Source organism: Alligator mississippiensis, chromosome 14 (genome assembly GCF_030867095.1).
Source record: "Alligator mississippiensis isolate rAllMis1 chromosome 14, rAllMis1, whole genome shotgun sequence".
In the NCBI taxonomy this organism is placed as follows: domain Eukaryota; kingdom Metazoa; phylum Chordata; order Crocodylia; family Alligatoridae; genus Alligator; species Alligator mississippiensis.
In genome coordinates this window covers 3,363,706-3,387,471 of record NC_081837.1, presented here as the reverse complement: position 1 = coordinate 3,387,471, position 23,766 = coordinate 3,363,706, and the positions used below count along the sequence as shown (strand labels likewise).

At 42.2% G+C, this 23,766-nt stretch overlaps 1 protein-coding gene across 3 annotated transcripts; it reads right to left on the bottom strand.

Moving 5' to 3' along the window:
• Positions 1–281: 281 nt before the first annotated feature.
• Positions 282–23,478, bottom strand: GDPD1 (glycerophosphodiester phosphodiesterase domain containing 1). Of its 3 annotated transcripts, none has more exons than XM_006265632.4 (10): positions 23,287–23,477; positions 15,817–15,859; positions 11,403–11,538; positions 10,714–10,759; positions 10,393–10,511; positions 9,835–9,924; positions 7,964–8,097; positions 6,558–6,617; positions 5,965–6,016; positions 282–4,448 (listed from the first exon to the last, which is right to left on the bottom strand). In XM_006265632.4, exons 1-10 carry the CDS (start codon positions 23,420–23,422, stop codon positions 4,326–4,328), a joined length of 939 nt encoding a protein of 312 aa, XP_006265694.1. In that variant the 5' UTR covers positions 23,423–23,477; the 3' UTR covers positions 282–4,325. The 3 variants fall into 3 exon arrangements, with proteins under 3 accessions (XP_006265694.1, XP_019348998.1, XP_059573636.1); XM_019493453.2 differs by lacking the exon at positions 23,287–23,477 and adding an exon at positions 16,863–23,132; XM_059717653.1 differs by lacking the exon at positions 282–4,448 and having other exon boundaries at positions 6,507–6,617; positions 23,287–23,478.
• Positions 23,479–23,766: the final 288 nt, after the last annotated feature.

Here is a 23,766-nt window from a genome sequence, read left to right as displayed (position 1 = left end):
GAGATTAAAATACCAAACAAGCTGATTAGTTAACATCTCAAATAAATCAACGGTTTATCAAATGGGAATAAGCCACAAAAGTTGACACTTGAAATTTCCACTGCATATTGATAAACCAGTCTTTTCAGACCTGTCCGGTTCCACTGCAAGCAGATTCCAATACCTATGAATATTATATGAGTTAATTATGGAGTTATGCTAAGGATTTCAGTGAAGTTCAGCACGTATCCCACTCTCAGTAACCCTTGCACAGGTAAGTAGCACCACAAACAGCACCAGTGTTCAGCAAAGTGACCTCAGAAATGAGTCTCTTTTATTTGAGTCAGGGAAGTCAGAATGAACAAATATTCAGATGACAGCTTTTGTGAGCAAAGGCATTTTAATGTGTCACATTTCGTAGGGCTTAACCTTTGTTGGAAAAGAACAAATAAGGACATCAATTCATAGTTTTCCACGAGGAGCAAGAGAGGCCGACAAACATTCTTGCAACTTAAAAGTGCATGAAGTATTTTGCAGCATCCTTCATACATAAGATACTCAGTCACAGGTATGACACCACACAAAATGCTAGACAGTGTTAAAATGTAAAGTACCTGAAAACATCTCCCCGAGGGAGATGAACACACTGAATACAGTGCAAGTCTTTACCAAATGCTTTTCTGTACAACATGTTTTTTAAGCCTCTACAACAATTTCTGGAGTATTCAAAATCGTGATAGAACAAGCATTTTTGAATTTCTGTACAATTATGTAGGCTCAGTAATTGTTTCTATAACATAAGCAAGCTACTACCTATTATGCAGTGGTATTCATAGATTCATGGTACAAAGCCTCATTCAGCCAAATGGATTCCAGTGTCTTTTTGTCTTAGGGTGGTAAGACGTTGTTTTTTAGCAAAAAATAAAAATACAGGGAGGGGCGGATGTGAATAATTTCAGCAAGCGGTCGAATCCTGATCTCTTATCATCCTTGACTTCTCCAAAATTCAGATGCCAATGACAAATTTATCAAAGACTGAAGCCATGTACAAATGTTGCAGCCATGAGCTGCATTTAGATGTGGGAAGTCTAGTGGACATAGTGCGTGCTAAGCACCTGTGAAGAACCGGAGATTTCCAACACCCTTTCCACAAAAACAGAGAAAGAAGATTGGGACGATGGAAACTTCATTCATTTAACAAGTGAAATTTCTCATTATATATAATTTTAATGACCAAGCTTCTGAACTCTACATAGAATAAAAAGTTTATTTGTGTCGGGGTGAGGGGAATTTTAAGTCTAAAAATCAAGATACCACCCTTGCAATGAGACACAGTTGAATTTTAAAAGCCACGAATGGTGCTTCTACAAGTCTTAGAGCATTTCCCAATGTAAGCAATGTTTTTTGTCTTTAAAAAAAAAACAGTGCAGGTGCTAAACGGCATCATTCTCTAAAAAGGGAGTTATCCTCCCATTAGGATATTTATACTGGAAATAAGAAAGCAGTGCATCCAGAACAAGAAAAAAAAAAACCAAACAGGTCACAGGGGATGTTCCCCTCCCACTTTATACACTGGGCTGATGTAGCCAAATTGAGACAGGGCAGTTTTCCTGGGGATGCTCTATTTTGGTAGGCACCTGCTGCACAGACGTGGGTTGCTGCGGGCAGAAAGATGGACGTTGCTCATTTCTGTACTAAAAACCGCAATGCAACAGCTATTCTGTACCTCTCCATTTCTACAAGAAAGCAAGAGAATGTGCAACTGGACTGGTTGCATGCAGTTATCTGGCTGGGGCTAACTGATCTGGACTGAGAACTACAAGTTAAACATTTAACAAGTTACTGGGGATGCATCTTCCGCCTCCTCCTCCCCCCAGTAAAGAGTTAGAACATGATGTGTATTTGCTCTGATGCTGAGATGCTTCAGGACTGACTAGATTAAAATGAAATCAGACCCACGTCTATTTATAACTAGCTATGTATTTTAAGCACACCATTAACTTATTTGCCACTGACATTTGTTGACTTGAAACAACATACATGGCGCTTCTTTTGCATCGTCTGCTAAAAGAGCATGTTCCTCAGAACGTATTTTCTCTCTGGTTTCATAGACATGACACAGATGTAAATTAATTACAGCTATTTAAGAGCGTTCGTCCGTCCAAACGAACTCGACATTCTAGCTCTTTGCTTTAGAAGGAAGTCCTTGCTGTACAGTGAACCAGCTAACAGGCTTCACAGCTGCTGCTCTGGGGCATGAGGCTGGGAGACTGCGGATGGAAGCAAGAAAATCCTTAAAAGTCTGAGGCAACAGGGGAGTCATTCTTAGTTCAAGCTGTTCCTTCATTAAAATATTTGAAAAGTCTTACAAGTATGTTAGTCCTGTATCTGGCGAGTCTTTTCCTATTGAATGAGGTCATGTTCTCAGAGGAGTGTCTCAGAAAAATGTCAGATGCAGACACTGAAGGTATACGGTTTAGTTTCTCATGTCTGTAGACGGATTAACTGAGCCTTCTGCAGGTCACCGTGTACAGACAGACCAGAACCACCTAAAACTACCTGAGGAGAACTTGATACAAAAGCAGCAATGCCAAACACAGCAAGATGAAATCAGAGGCCCAGTTCCTTGCTTGATGCGCACATGTGAGAAGGAAACGACTTGTGTAATTCTAGTAAAACCCATATGCCTTCCTCAGACACTTGAGATTCCCTGGCTTGTGCCAACAGCATTGGTTTTAGCTGTGCGTACATCCAAATTCTACGCGTGTTGAGTTTACTGGTTTTGGTGGAAAAGGGATCCCCTTGCAGATAATGCAGACCCAGAACAAACCACTGCTGCTCTGAGTATCACTACCACACATACAGCATAGATTTCTTTGTAAGAGGAAGGAGTATCAGAAATATATTCTTAGGGACGTCTGTGTAATAATGAACACTGATCTACTGACATTATTAAATCTATCTTGGGCAAGCTATGTTTAGCGGGTACTTTCTTCATTGCCTTCAGATTCCCCAGGCCAATCTTCATTCTCTTTCCTATAGTCCCTCCCTCACATTAAAAGTGATTTCCAATCCATCAGCTCAATGGGATTCTGCCACTGCGAAAGCACCTTCGACCTTAGTTTCCCTTTTGAAACAGATTCTTTTAAACACAAAATTGGATTCAATTTCTCCTATCAATGGTATGGTTAATCCTTCTTTCTGGAAAGCTGGCTTGCCAACTGCTAAAGTGGCACAATAATCTCATCTACAAAGTGAGACATGCATGTTTTGTTGGTGCCACAGTATTTCAGCCAGAGCAGCAGGACTCTGATGCTGGTGAAGATTTTTCCAGAAATCTGACCGGTATACCCTAAGACAGAAAAGAAAAGTTCCCTTTTTGTGGATGCTACGTCTTCAGGTTAAATATGGAAAATGCTGTTAGTTTGTTACACTAAACGATAAAGATATGCAAATGCTTGTGCCTTAGAGCACAAGTTCTGAAACAAAGTCAAATTTCCTCTTCATTTTAAAAGAGGAAAATTTGTCTATAAATTTGTATGTAGGCAAAAAAAAAATACAGCCCTTATCTGCAATAATTATTTTTTTCTAAGCAAACTGAACATAATGCAACAGTTCATTCAGAATCCAGAGCTATGTGCCTACTTAAATCCTTAAACTAAATATCCAGTTAACAAGTCATACTATTGTTGTTACACCAAAAGGGGAGCAATTATACCTAGAGATAAACACCAACATTTTTTTAACAAGAGCAGTTAAGTAAACCTATACTGGCCTAAACATTTAATTTTGGTAAAATTACAGTAATGTAAATTACCATCTTTACTGACTACATTTCACAGGGCAATCTGTCCAGGTATCCACAAATGCAACCTTCCTATTTTCTCCTATGTGCTAATTCATTCCCCTCCCTGCAGACTACTTGGACATTATCGGCTAACTCAAACCATGAAAGGTATGTACAGTGATGTACAATGCTGAAATTATTTCTACCCAACAGCATTTGATTGGAATGATTTTCATGCACTACCATTTGATGCCTATAAATGGACACTTGTGATTCTGCATATGATCTATGGGTATCCTATCTTCAGCCTTCTCTCTCTATATCACCAGTAGTAACAGAACTATTTACAAATGTAAACTATGCCATTAAAATTTAAAATAAATAGAATAGTATACACTACATTGTGTAGCAACTTCAGAATGAGACAATAAAACCCAGGTGATTACATCTTCCACCATTAGGCAAATGATTTGTGTGTATGGTGCTGAACAATTCTGATGAAAGAAGGAAATCCTTGGCTCACTGTCCACTTTTTAAGATCTTCTTCGATTTTCCTTCTTCACGCTGGATAATGACGCAAAAACTCCTTAAGCTTTGTTGGATAGTCTGTCATCACTCCTGTTGCTCCCAAATCAAATGCTCTCTTATATTCCTGTTCTTCATTCAGTACCCATACATACACCTACACACAAACACAGAATGAAGTGGTCATTAAGGAAGTTGTCATTATTAAAAGGAAACATGAATAAATAGGGAAGATTGTGGCCCCAATCATCTAAATCATTTGTTATTGGGGGAGGAAAGCCAGGTGTTTCCTGGATGCTTGCATCATGGTATCAAGATCGTATATAAAAACAGATGCCTGATTACAAATTTAGGGGAAAATATTTTACCAACAAATGGCACAAAACCCCAACTTCTAATGGTCTTTGAAGGGATGTGTGCAACTGTTCAGCTATCCCAAGTTAGCAAAACCATTAACTAATATGTAGAGCTAGTAAGGGGGAAAAATAGGTTAGGAGATTTTACAAGAAACATTAGAAAAAATAACCACTTCAGATAAAAAAACGTTTTAAATTAAATGCTTCATCAAAAAAGTCATTAATCCCATGCACTTCTGGAAATTCAAATCCTGAACAGCGTGTGCTAATGGCTGAAATTTAGAGAGCGAGTTTAAAACAGTCTATGGATCTGACCAGGCTGCGAACCCAACAGTAATTCATAAACTGCTCACCACAGACAGGCAAGCTAATGTGCAAACAATAAACAAGAAATAAAAGTGAAATTTAGGTAAATTTTTTAATGCATTTTATTTATCTAAAGTGCTATCAGCAACAAGGATGAGGAAGTGTATACATTTATAGGGATGCACTGATTAAGATTTTCTTGGCCAATACTGATAGCCGATTATTAACCAAGCATATCAGCTGATGCCGATCCAATAACTGATATTTAGTAATAACGCAAGGCATTTTAAACTATGGACATAAATAAAACTCTTTTTTTGTTTTACATTTAACACACACAAACTAGCTTTAGCTCAAATGCCCCCACTGCCATTTCTAAGTGTGGGGACACTGATACGGGAGACAAGGCAGCATTTTAATTAGAGCGGCTCTTGGAGGCAAGAGGGAACCCAGGTGTCCAGGGCCCTGGCCAGAAGGCATAATTATCAGAAAACATTATCAGCTACAACGGTCGATAATGTCATTTCCCTTTTAATGGTGCTGATCTGATAGGCAACCAATATATCAGTGCACCTCTAATTTTAAATTATTTTATTTTGATAAAGCCTGTTAAAACACATAACACGACAGAGCCTACATGTACGACAGCTCCGCTCCCTGCAACATTTAGGAACAAGTCCTTTGATTTAGAAATCTGTTAAAAGCCTTTTCATATGAAAAAAGCTTCAGGTCAACAGTGAAAAAAGAAGCTGCAAATATTAGTAATCAGCCATAAGGCTTCATTCATTCAACTCACTTGAACATCTGTAAAAGCCATTTGGCTAACACCACGGCATCCTTTCAATTATCAGAGTAAATCTGCTTGCCGTTCCAAGCTCTGATCTGATTATAGCAATACGAGGAGCTGAAATGGAAGGATGGGGCTAAACTTTCCTATATTTTAAGCCTATTACCAAAATGCCATTTCACAAACGACAAAGCAGGTTTGCTTTTAAATACACCATACTATACCTGAATGCCTCGAGCAGTGAGGTGGTCAAATAAAGTTTTCCTCATTAACAATCTGCAGAGAAGAGAAAAGAAAATCTGATTTTGTCCAGTGGCTGAAACACACTAGGTATCTCAGACTGTGACTGGTTCATAATATCTTAATGTTTTGTGCCAAATGGCCCACGAGAGTACACAATTCAGGACTTCTGCTGGGCAAGGCACCTATATTTTTGGGGTCAGGCAAAATTGTATCAAGCAGTGTGGCAGGAAATGGCCATGTGAAATGGAAGGTCAGATTCTGTACCAGTGTACAATGACAGGAAACTACTAAAATAAAAAGTAGTTCAAGATAATTTTATGGGTACAAGAAAGACTCCTACCTAATGGTGGTGCTCCTTGGTGTTTATTGCACAGGATAAACATACAAGTAACACAGAGAACGTGGGAAAAGATCTTCTTGGTGTGCTGCATGGGATGCCTATCACATTGCCTGATGCATACCAGTTACAACTATTTGACAGTGTGCAAACCACTTAATTTTAGTAATAATCAGTCCTAGTCACCTGACGTAACAGTCGGCATATAATACATCACGAAGATATTAAAAATCTTACGCGTCAGCAAACTGGATGATAAACTTTTGGCTTCTTGTCATTTTGTGTGGTTCTTTCAGCCTATAAAGAGAAAGGAAAAGGACCTTAAAATAGCATCAGCTCAGAAAAACGTCACTTGAGATAGTGTTTGTGCAAGGAAAAAGTGCTGACAATCTTGTGATGTCACAATAAGTTTATCAACATTTACGACCGAACTAAGTGTAAAAGAAGTCTTCCTTTGCCTCTAAGACCAATGCCTTAGACTGTGTTACAAAGGAGAAATAGGCTGTGATAAGAGCAAAGCGGGAGAGATGCAGTTTTAGTTGATGGTTTGGGTAAGCAGAAGTTCCTAAGATATTTTAGCAGCTCTGACACTGCCTTGATTTCTGGCCTTCACCATGGCATGTCACCCTCGTCTCAGTCTCTACATTTGACAAAAGGTAAACGATAGGCAAATCAGCCTTTTGTGAAACACATTTATATACAGCATTGCAGAAGTGCTAGATACTGGCACTGAGCCAGAATCAGAAAAAGCAAAGGCAGTTGCTTTCTTCCACAGGAGGACAGATAAGAGAAGCCACTGTACACAGGAAATGTGCTAGGTACATGTATTTAACACACGTCCTGCTGCTAAGAAATTCAAGGTTGGAGGCAAGCATCTTCGAACTAAAATAGAAAGGCTGTGTTTTCATTAAACACTCATTTGCGTATGCCTAAAACTGACAAACAGGAAAAAACAGACATGTCTAAAAATGTCCATTTAGAATAGACACCGTCTCTCTCAACACCGAGATATTCAAATCTTACATTTTTCTAGTGCCTTCGACCCAAAGCACTTGACTTAAACAGAGGAATAATTTCCCCCAGTGCTGAAAAACGTACAAAGAGCAAAGTTTTAATAGCACACTGCAATACTACCCATTTCTAGGGCAGCCGGGGAGACTTAAATGAAACCAGTTCCTCAGGTTGACTGGACGCTCTACACAACTCCTCTACCCTTCTCATGAGTGCAGTCTCAAATACCTCAATGAGGACTCATATATTTACCTACAAACTGAAGAGACTATACTTCCAACAGAATTTGATTCCTAGGGCCAAGCTTGGGCATTAAGAAATGCAAGATACTACCCAGGTTTTGATAAGAGTTTTATTTGAAAGCTCATTGAACATTACTTCAACCATGCAGTTGGTCCAATACAAGATATTACCCCCCCCAAAATCCTTGCTTCTTGCATAATTCCTGGACCAAAACAGTTACATCACCCTTAACACTCCCACCATTTGTTTCAGCGTTCAATTTTTCTTTGGAGCCTCCCCTCTAAGAAATGTCCCAGGCAGCTTGAGAAATCTGACTATGCTATGTCTGCAGTCTGCATGGCCATTTAATTTCCTCGATCCCCCACCACCGGTGTGCGCATATCACTTACTTGAGAATGATCGAAGGCATGGGTATTTCTAAGAACTCTTCCCTGAAGGGAATGAATGGCAGCAGACCCGTGTAGAACAAGCCAACAAGGAGGAGGACACGTTGCAAGCAGAAGATGGTAGGAATATCTGCATTCTGTAGAGGCAGAAAAATACCCCAAGTTATCTAGCAAATTGCTGAAAGCTTTGTGATGAAACTGAATCTTCCACCAGCCTGCTGTAAACTTGAGTGCTTGTGCTTAAAGGATTTAAAACCTCATTTTCCGACTGTCCAACTTGAATAGGTTTGCCCTCAATTTTGAAAACGCTGCCTGGTAACCTTGTTAAAGTCCACAGCAACTGTAAGGGGCAGTGGTGGGCATGAAGCCATGCATTTTAATGGGTCAGGCACTGTGTTACCTGCCTCCTCATATAGTCTTACAAATTCCTGCAGGAAACACAGTGAACTCTGTAATGGGCTCAGCACTTCCTTTCTCTGACCCCTGGGATCACAGAACAGTTGTGCTCTAATTGTGATCCCCACTAATGGTACATGAACCTGATGTGAATTCACTTCACAACATCAGTGAAGTACAGGAACCATCACTAAGAAACGTAGCTATAGCTGATATGGGCAAGCAATGCTGCCCAGCATCAGTACAGACAATCGAGCACCCTCCAGCAAACCAGGAGGGCTGCACTCAGACATTATCACTTATTTAAATAGGAATGTGGTTTAGACTGCATCCAGGACAGCCACCAGAGGGGTAGAAAAACCAGCCATCAGCCTCATGATGCCCAGATCTTCAGTGCCCCAAGTCTGAAGAGCACACCAGCCGATATGAATATGGGCAAGGAAAATCGCCAGCGGGGGAACCCTTAATGGAAACAAGGGGACAGAGAGACGAATCCTGAAGATTTAAGTGGCAAAAGGCAGGAATAGCCCTACTCCCTCTGCCATTAATCTGATCTCGCCTACCTTTATTGATCCTGTATCAAAGATGCGTGCGACATTACTGCACAGTACAAAAACCCTGCCAAAACTGAACTGGGGCTATATCAGCACACACTACTGCTTTCACTATACTGGCATATTGGTACTGACACAGTTTTAAAGCAGTTAAAGGTGTTAGTGTTTGGTATAGCTAGTTTCTGTACAGGAAAAGGAATAAGCCTATGCTGGTATAAAGCACCTTTTTACCAGTATAACAGTGTCCAAACCGTAGTCTGTACCAACCAATTTTAGCACAAAGTCATGTCCTGGGACATTCCAAAACAGGCAGAGAGTGGTAGGGTGCCCAGGCCTTGCTCCTTCAATGTTTTACTATAGAGCAAACAGGTCTTTAGGAACCTCTAGAAGTGGGAGTGAAAGTTGTTGGAAAGGCTGTTCTAGTTATTAGGTGTAGTGATCCAGGCAGCACAAATTAGAGAGCACATGCAGCAAACTAGGGCGGTAGGAGGGAACCTCCGGAAAGTCCAAGAAAGAGCAGGATGGAGAATTAGTCTTGAAAATGAGATCTTAGCCTTGATGCAAAAGGGAACCAGAAGGCAAGAACAGGGTCTGTGACAGCACAAGGGAAGAGGAAGTATGCAAGGAATATCAGTGAAGCGTCAATTAAATACATTTGCATTTGTTAAAATGAACACAAGTCAATGATTAAAAACATCAGACTTTAAAACTTATCAGCACTTCTATGGCTGGTATCAGCACTTCTGTTTGCGGTTAGTATCACAGTGCTACAACAGATCTAAGCCCAATAAAAAAACAACCTGTGTATATGGGCAGAGCGCCCCATTTATAGAGTATTTTTCTGTGTTACGACCTTGCTGAAACAGAGACGCAGGATGGGGACTGAAGCTTGCATTGAGTACTGGTATTTCTTTCAGTGCTTACCTCCTTAACACACTTTGCTACAACTTCATGACTGACATTGCCCCACACAGTCAAATGCTCTCGTTTGTACTGGCTCACCAACTCTGAAACCTGCAATTAACAATTGGAAAGTTCAGCACAGTGTTTTAGATCAAGATGTGTAGACCACTAGCATATCCAATTGAAAACACTTGGGGAATTTTGGAAAAGCGGAATGCCTAAACTGGACTTTGACAAAGATATCACGGGTTCCTCTTACGTGATGTACCATGCGTGTATTTGTGCTGTATCTTAGTGATATGAGGGTGCCAAATATCAGAACCTCCCTTTTGTACATCCCCTGAAAAAAAACAAACAATCTAGTGTCCCCTCCTTTGCATCATACTGAGGCACAGATTCAGGTCTGACTCAGGAGAAAGAACATTGGCCCCCAGATCACCAGTATGCTTCTTGCAACACCCAAGACTTTCCCCTGCAATCTGTTACCCAAATGCAGATAAGACCTGACCTCTGCATGATATGACTCGAATTCAACTCAAGGTGATTTGGCTGTGGGAAGCAGTAAAATGTATTACACACCTTCTTAATCAGCACACTGTTGTTCACTTTGATGTCAATATTGACGGGAGTTTGGGGGAATGCCTCAAACACTTCCTTCAGCAGTGGAATACGATTATCTTTACCCTCACAGTGGCACTCTGGGAAGGGAAGTAGAGTTTTAGGTCACCGCTTCAACTTATCAATACTTTGCAGATCAAAAGAATCACAAAAAATACTCAACCTTTTGCTCAATAGTATAAAAAGAAAATAATTTCTAAAAGCATATGCTTTGAGCTGAGAAAGAAGATCCTGGCCCTATCCCAAGGAAGCCAGATCAAGGCTACCCCAGACAAAAGTTACCTTTCTGAAACGTGACATCCAACTTGCTGAGGTAAGATGGGAGCTCCTTTAAAAATAGAGGAAATAAACATTAGTACACATGCACCGATGCGATTGTTGCATTCCTTGAAAGAGAGAGAGCATAACACGTTTTAAGCCATCCATTGCAAATTCTCTTGGAAGTAAAGGGAATGTTTGTATATATTTTTAAGGACTCCTTGCCTGCAGCCCCAGCACCAAAATAGCTTTATGATCTGTTCAGAAGAGGAAATAAATAAGAGGGAAATATTTTTCCACTTAACAGTGAGTGAATAAAGACTGTTTTTGAGACTCTCATGGAAGACTCCAGCAATTCTGTTAAAACGCTAGTGTAAACGACACAACTGCAAGAAACGTGTTTTTTACACGGTCACCTAGTGCTCTGACACTCGGTGAAAGGCGCTCTACAATGAGCAGCACACTGGAGGCTACAAGCGCAGCGTCCATTGTTTCCTTCCCTTCTCCAGTCCTTCGGCGTTCACCGCTGCAACAGTAGAAGGGTTGGAGTGCTGTTGTAGCCGTGGGGGTCCAGGAACCACGCAAGAGGCAAGGGCTTGTGTGGTATCTTGTACCTGAGCTGACTGCATGGCTGGGAGAGGTACTGGGTGAACTTTCAGGCACAACGTGCATTGCACAGCCTCCCCCACCTTTGACTATCTGCTCCAATTTACCGAGTACTTGAGGTCAGATATATTGATGTCAACTCCAGTCGATCTCTTCAGGTTCTCATCATGCGACACCACCACTTGCTCGTCTTTTGTCAGGTGACAGTCTAGCTCCAACATGTCTGTCCCTATCTTAACCGCACTGCAACAAGAAAGCAAGCTTGAAAAATGTTCCCTTTTGGACCTTACAAACACATCCGTTAAAAGACTTCATCTAGTTAAGTTAGATTGAAAGCACTTTACAAATGCAATGCAATTCATTCTCATGACGTATCTACGACAGATCTCAACAATTCTCTCTTTTTTTTTTTCCAGGGAAATGCTGAGGCACAACTTGTGCAAAGCTGCACACAGAGTCAGCATTAAGAGCTGAGCCTGGAACCCACGTGTTCCCGGGTCCTGTGTCTCTTATCCTTTCTCTGCCAGTAATGTCCACGTTTCACCATGCTAGCGCGTACGTCACCATGGAAGAATTACCCTTTCAGGATGAGGGCAGGCCTCAGACACTTTAGAGCAAAAATATTTACCGCTGACAAAGTCTTAACTGGATTTCCCTGTAACATGAGTTTCATGATCGATGTAGGATTTTCTTTCAAGCAATTAAGGCTGCTTGTTGTTCAGTTCTTTGCTAAGTACGAATGACAAGTGACACACGAGGGGCAAGGTAAAGAAATACTGAACGCTTTAGTGTGGCAATTCTTTAAATAGGCAGCCTGATTTAAATGAGCAGGGACGATATGGCTCAGGGGATTACCAGTGGGACTGAACAGCTTGTGTTTTGTACTACGCAAGAGATGCACGGCTGTGACCATTGGATAAATGCTAGCTGCCCCATAAAATCAAGTCACTATCAAACAGGAATACGTATGCCACAGAAGCCAGTTCTCCCATACCTCTGTTAGTCTCAGTCAAGGGAAAAAGAGCCAAAATAGATCAAATTCCCTTTGTCAGCATGTAATGGACACTCGCCAGTCAGTTCTGATACAGGGTCTGCAGCAATGCAGAGAGCCTCTGAATAGCAACTATACTGCTTTTTCTGGTAACATTTAAATTAGTTTTAGTTGACTTAATAAATCTGGTTTTGTTTCAAGTTTGAATTCACTGTTGTTGGTCTCTCCTTCTGAAAACTGAAAGACTAGCTTTGAGCCTTTCTTAATTTTCAATGTATGAAAATCAAATCCCAAAAGGCTGGGCGAGAATCATTTCAGTTTTGTTCCGGTTTTGCATGCTGGACGCTATTTTAAAATGTGTGATACTGAGTGACAAGAAGCCTCTCAAACCAGTGTGTTAAAAGGATAAATCATTGACTTTGAAAGCTGTAAATGTCACTCACTTAGAAGATATGGCCTCATTTTAACAGCATTAAAAAGTAGTCAAAGGTTAAGTAATGACAAGTACACATACTATTATGTAATGCTCTATTGGGCTTCATGGGCAAAGATCTGAGCACAAGGACTTAAATCTTCTTGATTTTCTGAGGGAGTTGAAGAGAGAAGGTGCATCATTTTGTGTACGATGCATATCCAAAGATATTACTTCCTTGACCAGTGATGGTGGTCAATACAATTTTATATAACCACATTCACGTTTAGGTCTTTTAATTTTAATGGGTTTAGGATGAGTTTAGATTGGATTTTTATTTAACACTCATTAAGAAAAACCCACATTTTAATTTTCATAACAGCGCACACAACTGAACATGATTTGTTTCATTGTCTTGAAATTCTCCAAGTATCAAAACTCATAAATCATCAAGAGGGGACAGAGGAGACAGAGAAATCCTTGCAAGAATTGCTGCAAAACGAGATCCCCAAACAAAACTGGATTGGAATCAGCCGCGTATTCTCCAATGACCTGTATAGAGGACAGCTGGGAATTTACAACTCCCATTACATTTGAAAATCTTTTGGTTACAACAGCAAAATATTTTTGTTCCCTGCTTGCGCGTGCGTCTTCAACATCGGCAAACCGAGTTCAATAACAGCATTTTGGCCCTCATCCAGAGCCCACTAAAAACATATAGGAGCCTTTTCTTTGATTTAATAGGCTATGAATCAGACCTTTTAATAAAATCGGGACAAATCAGAAACATATATAGGCAACAGAGTGATGCAAGTGTCACAACTACTGCCATGATGGCTTTTTTTCCCCCCCCTACGCGATTTCTGGCTTATATCTAACGACAATAAAGACTGGGAGTGTGTCAAAGTAAAACCAGTTTCTTATTAATGACTACCTTGGAAAGGACGTGAAGTGCTACGAGGACAAATAGTAATTATACAACCACCTGTTTCCAGGTGACTGAATTGCCCAGAACAAGGCAACATCTCCAATCCAGGACATTTGTCAAATTAACCAATGTTTCATTTTGCTTTCAGAATTTGCTATGAAATGGTAATGTTGCCAAAAACTTCAGTCCTCTCGCCAAGTGGAAGCAGCAGAACAAGAGAGCTGATTGTCAACGGTCTTGAGCAGTGGCCAGGCTGTTACTGTATCTGTTGTTAAAGGGCTTCTCTTCTTACTACTTCGCGTTTTTGGCTGGAAATGACAGCTTGATCGGCAGCACATCCCAACGTCTCGAATCCGCACTGCTCCTAAGAGGACTCGAGATACTGCCCAGACACAAAAATGCAAGGTCTGAATAGTGTTTTGATACTGCTGGCCAATGTCCACAGGACTCGAGATGCAAGACTTGTGTCCTTAGCTCACAATAGTACCGCTGTCTGTTTTCTGACCGCCCCAACTCCTTCCGAGTAGTGGAAAATATCCGAAAAAAAGCCTGGAGGTTCATTCATGTTGGACACAGTCCAGATCAGTACAATGCCTATAATTTACAAAGACCAGGCTGACAAGTCCTGTAATTTCCCTATGGTCAGCAAATCCACTAACGAGCTACCTCACCTAACCAAAATCAATTCCGACAAGAAATGAAAACACAGTAAAAACTGAAATGGGAATCTCCTGGCATCTAAATAAGCTGAGATCCTCGGGATACAGTAATACGTTGCAAGTTTCAATTACAGATGCAATTAAATTGCTGTTGATCCATATAGCATGCCAGGTCCCAAAATAATTAAAGGTATGTGGAAAAAAACCAAAGATTTATTTTCCCTAAAGAAATTGTTTTACACCTAATATTATAGTGCAAAACATTTAATCATATTATAAAATGTAAAATCCCAGAGAAGCATGTTTGCGCTGTGTAACAATGCAAACAAAAAATACAGTCAGTGGCACAAAGGATTTATAACTGAAATCAGCTGCGAATCTGGCAGAGAGAAATACTGAAAAATCCAAATACCACCTCAAAACACTGAGTGATTCAGAGACCATTCTGCCAGGCAGGAGCAATGACCTATACACCTCTGAGTTTGGAGATACTTAAATAAGAGGAAATTATCCAAGTGAGAAATATGCAATCTACCCTTACTGATACATCGATTCACTAAATTAAGGGAAGAGAAAAATCTGCTAGACCTTACCTCAACCAATTGTAGTCAAACTCTAGGTTGAGCTTAATGTTAAATAGTCAAAAGATACAGCTTTAAAACTATGGCAATCTATTAAATAAAGGCCCAGAAAACGGTAACCAACTGCTTTGAGAAATGTGTGCTAGCACAGTTCAAGAAAAAAAGAAAGAGGGGGTTTACAAACCCACAATGCTAAGCTGCCATGGAGATTAGAAACCCGGTGGCACTTTTCAATACTGCTGTTTGGTTAGAAATACTGGCACTGCTGAATACTCTGGAAGAAAATGTACTAACAGATGAGGCTGCCAAGTATAAAGCAAGTTAAAAAAAGAAAATCAACTTCTTAGTTTAATTCAACTTCTCACTTTTTTGCTCAGCTTCAAATGGCTTTAGTGCAGATCAGCGTAACATGTGAACCACACAAAAAGTTTTCAGATTTATTTACGAACATGCTGACTCTGCACAGCATCCTAAACCTATTGCCAAGAACTGACACCAAGATTATTGTTTCCAAATGCACTGAAGTCAATACTAACCATGATCTTCGTTACAAGAGACTTATTCAGCAGAAGACACCATGCTTCTCAAAGGCATCGCAACAAAAAGCAAGCAACGTATGGCATATTTTGCCAGTTAGCACACAGTCCCTAGAAATCAGGTGTCCTAATACTCTATTCACAAATACCACTTTACCGTAAAACCAGGGGCAAGTCACAATTTCTGTGCCTCAGTATTTTCCAAATTTTACAAATGAGAAACTTAGCAAATCTCTCTCATCACCTGAATGAGAGACGTTCTACAAATGTAAACTATGAGAGAAACAGAATATTTTAATCTCGGACAGACGATTTGTGGCATATGTGTTTCTTTAATGACTCAGTCAGAAAAAAAACAACCAAAAAAATTAAGCAAAGAGTAATACAGAGAGTGTGTGCTCCTCTTGTACTCACTGATGAAATGCAGTCATTGTATTTTCCAGGTTCTCTCCGGCACCTGTGGAAAATGTTAAAAACAAATTAGAAAAAAAGGGACTAAAATCTCCTCCTTCCTCCCTCCTCCAGATGCTGCCAGAGAACGGGATTAACATATTGAACTGAACGGGTGAAAAATAAGTATTGTGAAGAAACATGGCCTGGAAGAATGAATACAAGGCTGAAGTCAGGAACTTCGTTCTAACTGTAGCTGAGACCGACTCATTTGTTTTTAATCTTAGAAAAGTATCACCGATTTGTGCCTCAGCTTCCCAATCTGAAAAATGGGTGGAATCCGTAATTTATAAATGTGCACTAAACCTTTGGGTTTGTATAATTCTTGACTATATCGATCACTGAAGTGTTTAGCTTGTATAATAGAGACCAAAGATGTTCAAGCTTTGCCCAAAGGCCACAATGGGAATTTACACCAAGACTTCAACTCCAGGAATATAGTATTCTGCTTGGATCCTGTAGCTCTAACCTGAAAAAATGCAGATGAAGGCCCTTTTATATAGTGTCTCACTGGGCTATTTCAAGCAAGATCTAGAAAGGACAAGATCCATTGAAGAGGTGTTCCCTTTTCTGAATATTTGTTTACATAACACATCAAAAGCACAAGTGAACCACAAGACTTGATAATTAGATGTGGCAATGAAGATAATCATCTACTACAAACAACAAGTCACATAAAATAGCTTCGTCTGACTGACGTGTGTCCAGTGATCTGGGTTTACCTGCATCTTGTATTCATTAAGACAGAAAGACAGACAGACAGAAAGGAGTTCAGTGCTACTTCTTCACCAGTTCTGTAAAGTAATTAAAATATTGCTAACTCTCTGAACATCTTAAGCTACAGCTTACATATGCATTTTTAAATTAACTCATTTTCAAATGCAAGAAGATAATTTCAGCCTCCAGCCAGGGAGGTTTCCAATGTCATTATTTAAAAAGCGAGTTGAACCCGGCAGCAGCAGCCACATCGTCCCAAAGAAAGGAAGGTCAATACCGTTAGACCCACTCACATCACAGAAACTGGGGGCTCAAGTATCTCTGGCCATGAGAGCGTGATCCATAATGCAGCAGCAGAAGAGGCAGGAGATCTATTTCAGGGACTGGGGAGTAAGGAGAGAATGAACGGTGGGAGAAAAGTCAGCTTAATCTCCAAGCCCATCCTCCCTGCACACACTCCCCAGCTTATGTACAAGGGAAGGTGAAGAAATGCCTCCTGTTCAGCGCTGAAACCTCCACTAGAAACACACTGCTCTAAACGTGTTCTGCACTGATCCTGCCTGAATGAGGCAAAAGCAGATCACAGCTCTAGCCCAAGATGACAACTTATGCCTTTTTGTAAAAAAAAGTGTCAGCAGCAACATCAATGTTCTCCATCTGAAAACGCCAAGGCAACGGCTGGTCCTCATGGTGCTGACTCTTGTTTCCACCTACTGCACTTCATTAAAAGATAACCTACACATTACATCCTCACCAGTTCCCTGTACTGACTTGCTCCAATTTGTCACAGCATATCATTGCGAGTGGGGAAGGTGGCCCGAGACGCATGCAAGCTGTGGTCCACATTAAAGCGATGGGGAAAATCCTGGGCCACGGTTTACAACAGCCCCCAAGTATTTTAAGACCTCGTCTCAGTTGTGCGATACGTGGCATCTTTCGCAACTTGGTGAGTAGATCAACCATGGTATAAAGCGGTCCTATTAATTTACATCCTACTGTTTGCTAAATGTAGACATGATATACATGTGAGGGGCAAGGATTTCTTTGCGTGGTATCTTTTATTGGATCAACTGCAAAGGTGGGATAGAGTTAGACTAGATTTTAAATGGAAGGCAGCAGCTTGTCTAACTCTATCCTACCTCCACAGCTGGTCCAATAAAAGATATCACCCAAAGAAATCCTTGCCGTTTGCATAATTCTTGGACCATCACATCTACAACATCATTGCCATTACCATGACGTGATGTATACCACACTGTACCAAGCTGAGGAAGACCGTGTCCCTACCTTATTACGCAGCTGACACCCTAAATAGAGAAGAAGCAGTCATAAAGTGTTCTGAATTATGACAAGCTGAATTCATCTGTCAGGAGTACATATTGGATACCAAGCTGGAAATACCAGAGAATAAAAGCCTATATATTAAAAATGTAGGACCAAAAGCTACACTAATAGGGTGCTTTCTGAACCAATTTGAATAATATCAACAGAAGCCTAATTAGCATGCAAAAAGGAAAGACATACCTCAAGCTGTGGTGGCCAAAAGAACATTAATTTCAGCCAGGAAACGATACACAAATGAACTTTCCTGTGAGCCAGGAATAAAGAAAAGATTTACAGGCTGAATGTGACATTTCCCGAAGTTTGAAGCAGCTTTCAAAATTGCTCTGCAGTGGGACAGGAAATAATGATATCTTTTTTTACTCCGGGAAACATCTTTTGCTCAACACTGAATTGAACTTGAAATTTAAAGCAGCTTCAGTCTGAGAAAGGAACATTTTACTGGAGAAAAGACCTGGACACATTTTAGTTGCCTCTTGGTTATGACAAAGGCTGAGGCCACATTACTGATGCATATCTACTGTTTTCCTATTGCTTTTATTTTCTTGCTTGCATCCATTTAGGTCACCCTTTATAAAGGTTATATCTGGTTTCACACCTTCTTTTGCTTTGCTATTTACCCAGGTAGCCTCAGGAGAGCTGAGTCAAAAGAGAGGTAACAAAAGGGAATCCAGGGTTTAAGGCCTCATCTGCTTCCAAAGTTAGCTTAGCTTAATGATGATTTTTAACTGCCTTAGTTCCACTATGGCAAGACCACTTGCAGGCACATTCACCTGGATTTGAACCTGGCATATAGAGACGGATAAATCGCAAAGGACCATCCTCACCTGATGGCTGGAGTAAGAATCTCAACTTATCTTAAAGCTTCAACTTTTACTGCAGCCCAAAACCTATAGTAGCAACAGTGAATTGTAAGTGAAGGCAAAGGGAAAAATCAAATCAATTCTTCTGTTTTCATCAAAACCGCAGCATCTTGACACGCCTATCTGGATAGCAAAACCTATGAATAAAGTTCTGACCAGCTTGGCCAGCTACAAGGTACCAGTGGATAAGGAGGCCAGCAGCAGGAAACCCTGTTTGCAGTGCTTTTTGTGGAGCGGAACGAAATAACCAGAGCAGAGAGTCAATGGAAAGTTTCAAAGGTACTGGAGTGAACACATCCAGAACCTGACAGTCAGACGAGATAGCTGAGCCAGGCCTGGGGCTCAGCTGCCTTGGCTGGAATAACGGTCAGTGCTGACTGAGGTCAGCTAGCAAGGTGTGTAGAGACCCTGGGAAAAGAAGGAAGAATTAAAACAAGCAGGATGAAGCAAAAGCATTAGCAACAAAATACATAAATAAATCAGCTAGGGGGGCAAAAACCTACATAGGCTCCATCTCCAAAGGGACCAGATTTCTCCACAGCAGAAACAGAAATCTGATGTGAGATCTGGGCACCCGCTTCCTTCTAAAATGTTGAGCATGGGGGAATGCTACCCAGAAACATGGTAAGAGACCCGTTAAAACGGATGTCTAGACCCTGCTGGTAAGATCCATTTTGCTTGAGATCTATTTGAAGATTTATGGTAATTAGGTTAGGAAGCAGGATGAAGATGCTCAGATACCACAGTAAAGGATATTGTCTAAGGACCTAGCAGAAGGTTAAAACATGTGCATGAGTGCAGGAATGCAATTTAATGCCACACTCAAGGGCAGCCTACCCAGTGAATCATGCACGGTTTAATAAAGGAATCCGTGAAATAACTAAAAAACCAAGGTTTTAAAGTGATGTACGGTAGCAGCACTCGGAAAAACTAAGTTTAATGAGCAAACCTGGCACTAATCTGGAAAAGATCCATATTAAAAAAAAGTAAACCCTTTGCCAAGAGCAATCAAGATTTTATTTTTTGCAGATGCTCAACCTCTGAAATATTGTAACGCTTGCACTGAAAGATAGAACTGAAACTTTCTGCGTTTGTATGGAGGAAAGAGGGGTAGCTCACTAGGGGACTCATTAAGTTCTCTCGGGGGAACTGCCGCGTTATCATTCATATTTCCTCGAAATGTTTGTTGCAATGCTCTGAAACAGAAGCTCTAGTTCTGCAGCACAGTTCCCATGGAATAACTTGTGAAAGCAGTACTGAGACAAGAACCTGGATTGCTTAACCAGCTTACTTGCTTGGAAGTGTTACAACTCAATACATGTTTTCTAGCACATCACATTCTGTGTCAGATCTCTCAGGCCCAAATAAAGGCAGCTTTCCTTCCTGGCATTGCTCACAATGAGCCTAGCTTGTCACTACAGGGCTGGGAAATTGGGTCTAAAGCTATAGCATTGCTCAAGGGCCAAAAAACATCAACGTTCAAGAAGAAAAGGGTCAGGGACAAAACTACTAATTAAGACAAATGACAGATTCTAAAACCACATGTGGAAAGTGAGGGCCCCTCCTTGCTCATAGAGTTTCCTTATTAAGAATCCCCCTAAGCACAAGAAAAGATATGCACTCTCAATTATTAAGACGGATGCTTATTCGTGCTGGGTTTGACGACCGGACCCTACTTAGGAAGGGACTGCAAACCAATCGGCATAGCCAGCATGGCGTGCATAGAATATAAGCACTCGGTTGCTGATCCTTGAGAACTGGTATTTTACAAGTTGAGAGCAGCCCACGATTTTCTGCAAATAACAGATGAGGACTTCCCTGCAGGTCCTGTCAACTGAGATAGAAGACCCTCCGACATCTGAAGCCTGGGCTGTCATGCTTTTTGAAGAGCTCAGGTTTGATCACCCATTTCAGTGTAGAGAAATTCAGACAAGTTAGGATGCATCTGGAATTCTGAATTTGATCGGCGTAACCCAGTTGTATCCACGGGCAGCACCGCTAAGGGGTAGGGAGCATAACTCCCTGAGGATGAAAGAAATTGCACCAAGCATGCACTGTACGGAATAAGGGAGTTGACCTTCAGTCTCACGGTGTTGACATATGGAGAACAAAACCTGTTGCAGTATTTGGAGTCTGGTATGACTGCCCCACTTGTACTTCACAGTATGAACCAGAATAAAGATCAGTGCAAAGGTTGTTAGCCCTGACATACCTAATGGATAACTGCCCAGGTGAGTAAGCCTACCTAGGACATAGACTTCAGGGTTATATATCTTGATATGCCATCTGAAGAAAAAAAAACACATGATGTGTGCAAACCAAGATAAAAAGTTAAAGTCACTGTAGGGAAAGAAACCTAGGTTTTACAAAAAACCTGACAATTTCTTTTTGTGATACTGCTATGGAAACAGTTAGATTGCAAACATGCCAGTACAAAGCCTGTCGCTTCCTGCAAATACATAAATTAAGACCGACCAGAAACTAAGCGAAACCAAATACTCTGCTTTGCTTGCCTAAGACAAAAGAAACCAGGTAGTAAAACATTAATAGAGGAAAAAAAGGAAGTCAGATCTAAGGCAATGTCTAGAATTAAGGACTCCTGTACTTTTTTAAATACTTAATCTGAGATGTGGTCGGACAGAACATAAATGGGCACTAATATAGTTTTACCTATGTTCTTCATATTTTAAATCCCTGATGCATAAATTTGCAAACACCGATTAAGGCAAGACACAGAGGAAAAGGTGATGGGAAATAAGTTCATCAGAGGAAAAGTACAAAGCCTATCACCGTCACAAGAGTTCAAGAAAGTTGCACGAGGTGGTTGGAAATGGCGCAGAACTGCCCTTGTCCGGTGGAAGAGGTGGAATTTAAGGTCTACTGCTTATGCTTGCAGGGCTGGGAAAAGGTGGGGAAAGTTTTCAAAATATTCTTCCAATCAAGGGGGAAAGCAGCCAGCACAACCACGTCACCTTGGAGCAAAAGGGGAGAAAAGCAGGGATGTCCACACTACAGCAGATTCACGGTGCTTCTACTTCAGTACCTTGAATCCAACAGTAAGTAGTACAAGAACAGGTTCACAGCAAAGTTTATAAGCATTCCTTTGAATTTCTGCCTGTGAAAAACCGCTGCATTTTAGAAAGTGCACCAGTGATCAAAGGCAGCTCCAGTTCTAATGTTCATGTTAAAAGGACATGGCTGGCTCCTTTGCAAATGCAAATGATCATTTTTTTTCCAGACAGGCAGAATTAGAAAGGCAGAATTACAATCCTTCTCAAGAATGTAAAAAGCAGGTTTCCCAGGATCACATGCCTCAGTCATCTGTTGAAATGGCTTTGCCATTTGGATGGAGAAAGATCCTATTAAGGACCTTATCGTTAAAAAGGCCTTCGTCGTTCTTCTGTGAGTGATTACAAGTTTCCAAGACTGTACTTCTAAAAAACCCCACCTCATTTCCACCTACAATTTGCAATCGTTGCCATTTAAAAGAACGCACTAGGTACAAGTGCCAGTGCCATCCTCATCAGCGCTGCCCAGCACTTGGGTGAGCAACCTGGGAGAAACTCACCTGATTCGGAGTTGAATTGCAAGCAAGAAGCACAGACCAAGTTTGCACAGAGATCAAAACCTTCACTTGACTGCACTACAAATAGCATGACTTTTCTTTTGCAGGGGTGCTGCAAAGATAAATGCATTAAGGGTATGGGGGTGCTCAGATGCTGCAGTAAGAAAACCACGTAGGCGCGTTCCTAAACCAGACGGATGTTTTATGACTGGGAAGGGGCACAAAGCCGAGTCTCCAGTGGTTGCAGCCAACACCACCGTAAGGACCCGCTCATAAATGTATCAGGTGCATCATCAAGGCAGTTACTATTTTGTCGCCGTCAGCACCCCTCTAGGAAGGCTCCTTTGACAGCTGGAAGCTGAAGGGGAAACAGCACAAAGAAACCAAACCCCCTTCGTCCAAGGGTGCAAGCGGTGAGACAGCAGCAGAGCTGGAAACACAACCCAGGGGCCTGCAGCGAACCCAGCCCGTCTCAGCTAGAGAAACCAGGATTCCCACCTGCCTGCTCGGGGCCCGTCTGCCCCGAATCCAACCCGAATGGGCTGGTGGGACCCAAACGCTGGGTGCGGCCGGAGGGTTAGGGGTCTGCGTGCACGCAGGAGGGCGCAGGTCTCGGCTGCCCGGGTGTGCGCAGGGAGCAAGCTGAGGGCGAACGGGTGCGTGCGAGGGAGGGGGGCAAATTGAGGATGAAGGGGTGCGTGCGGGGGAGGGGGGGGCAAAACGAGGATGAACGGCTGGATGCGGGGTGGGGGGTAAATTGAGGACAAACAGGTGCATGGGGGGGAATTAAAAACAAGCAGGTGCATGCAGGGGGGGGCAAATATAGGACAAACAGGTGCATGGGGGGGGAATTAAGGACAAGCAGGTTTATGCAGGGGGGGACTGAGGAGGAAGAGGGGCAGAGGCATCCCCCCGGGCCGGGTCGGGTCGGGTCGGGTCGGGTCTCACCGCCGCGGTGCGAGATGTGGCGGCAGCGGAAGCGCTGGCGCTTGGGGCGGTGCAGCAGCGCCGGGCACTTGAGCAGCACGGCCGAGGTGAGCAGGTAGCCGCCGAGCGTGGACAGCACGTAGAGGGCGGCCGACATCCTGCCTCCCCGCCCGGGCCCGGAGCCGCCGGCGCCCGCTCTCCCCGCGCAGCCGCAGCCGCCGCCGCCGGGCCGGGAGGGCCAAGGGCGCACGCGCCGCGGAAGTGGCACATCCGCCTCCGCCGCCTCCTCCCGCCGCCGCCGCGCTCCGCTTCCCGGGGGCGCCGCGCTCCGCGACGCGGTCTTCGGACAGGAGACGAAGTTGCAAAACCGCCTCTGGGCTCTCCTCCTCCGAAGCCAGAGCCGCTCTACAAGCCCCGTCCATCTGGGATTTGATGTTTTTTGTTGCGGGGGGCAGGGGTCTCCCGACGCAGCCGTGCGATCTGCGGACAGGGGGGGATACT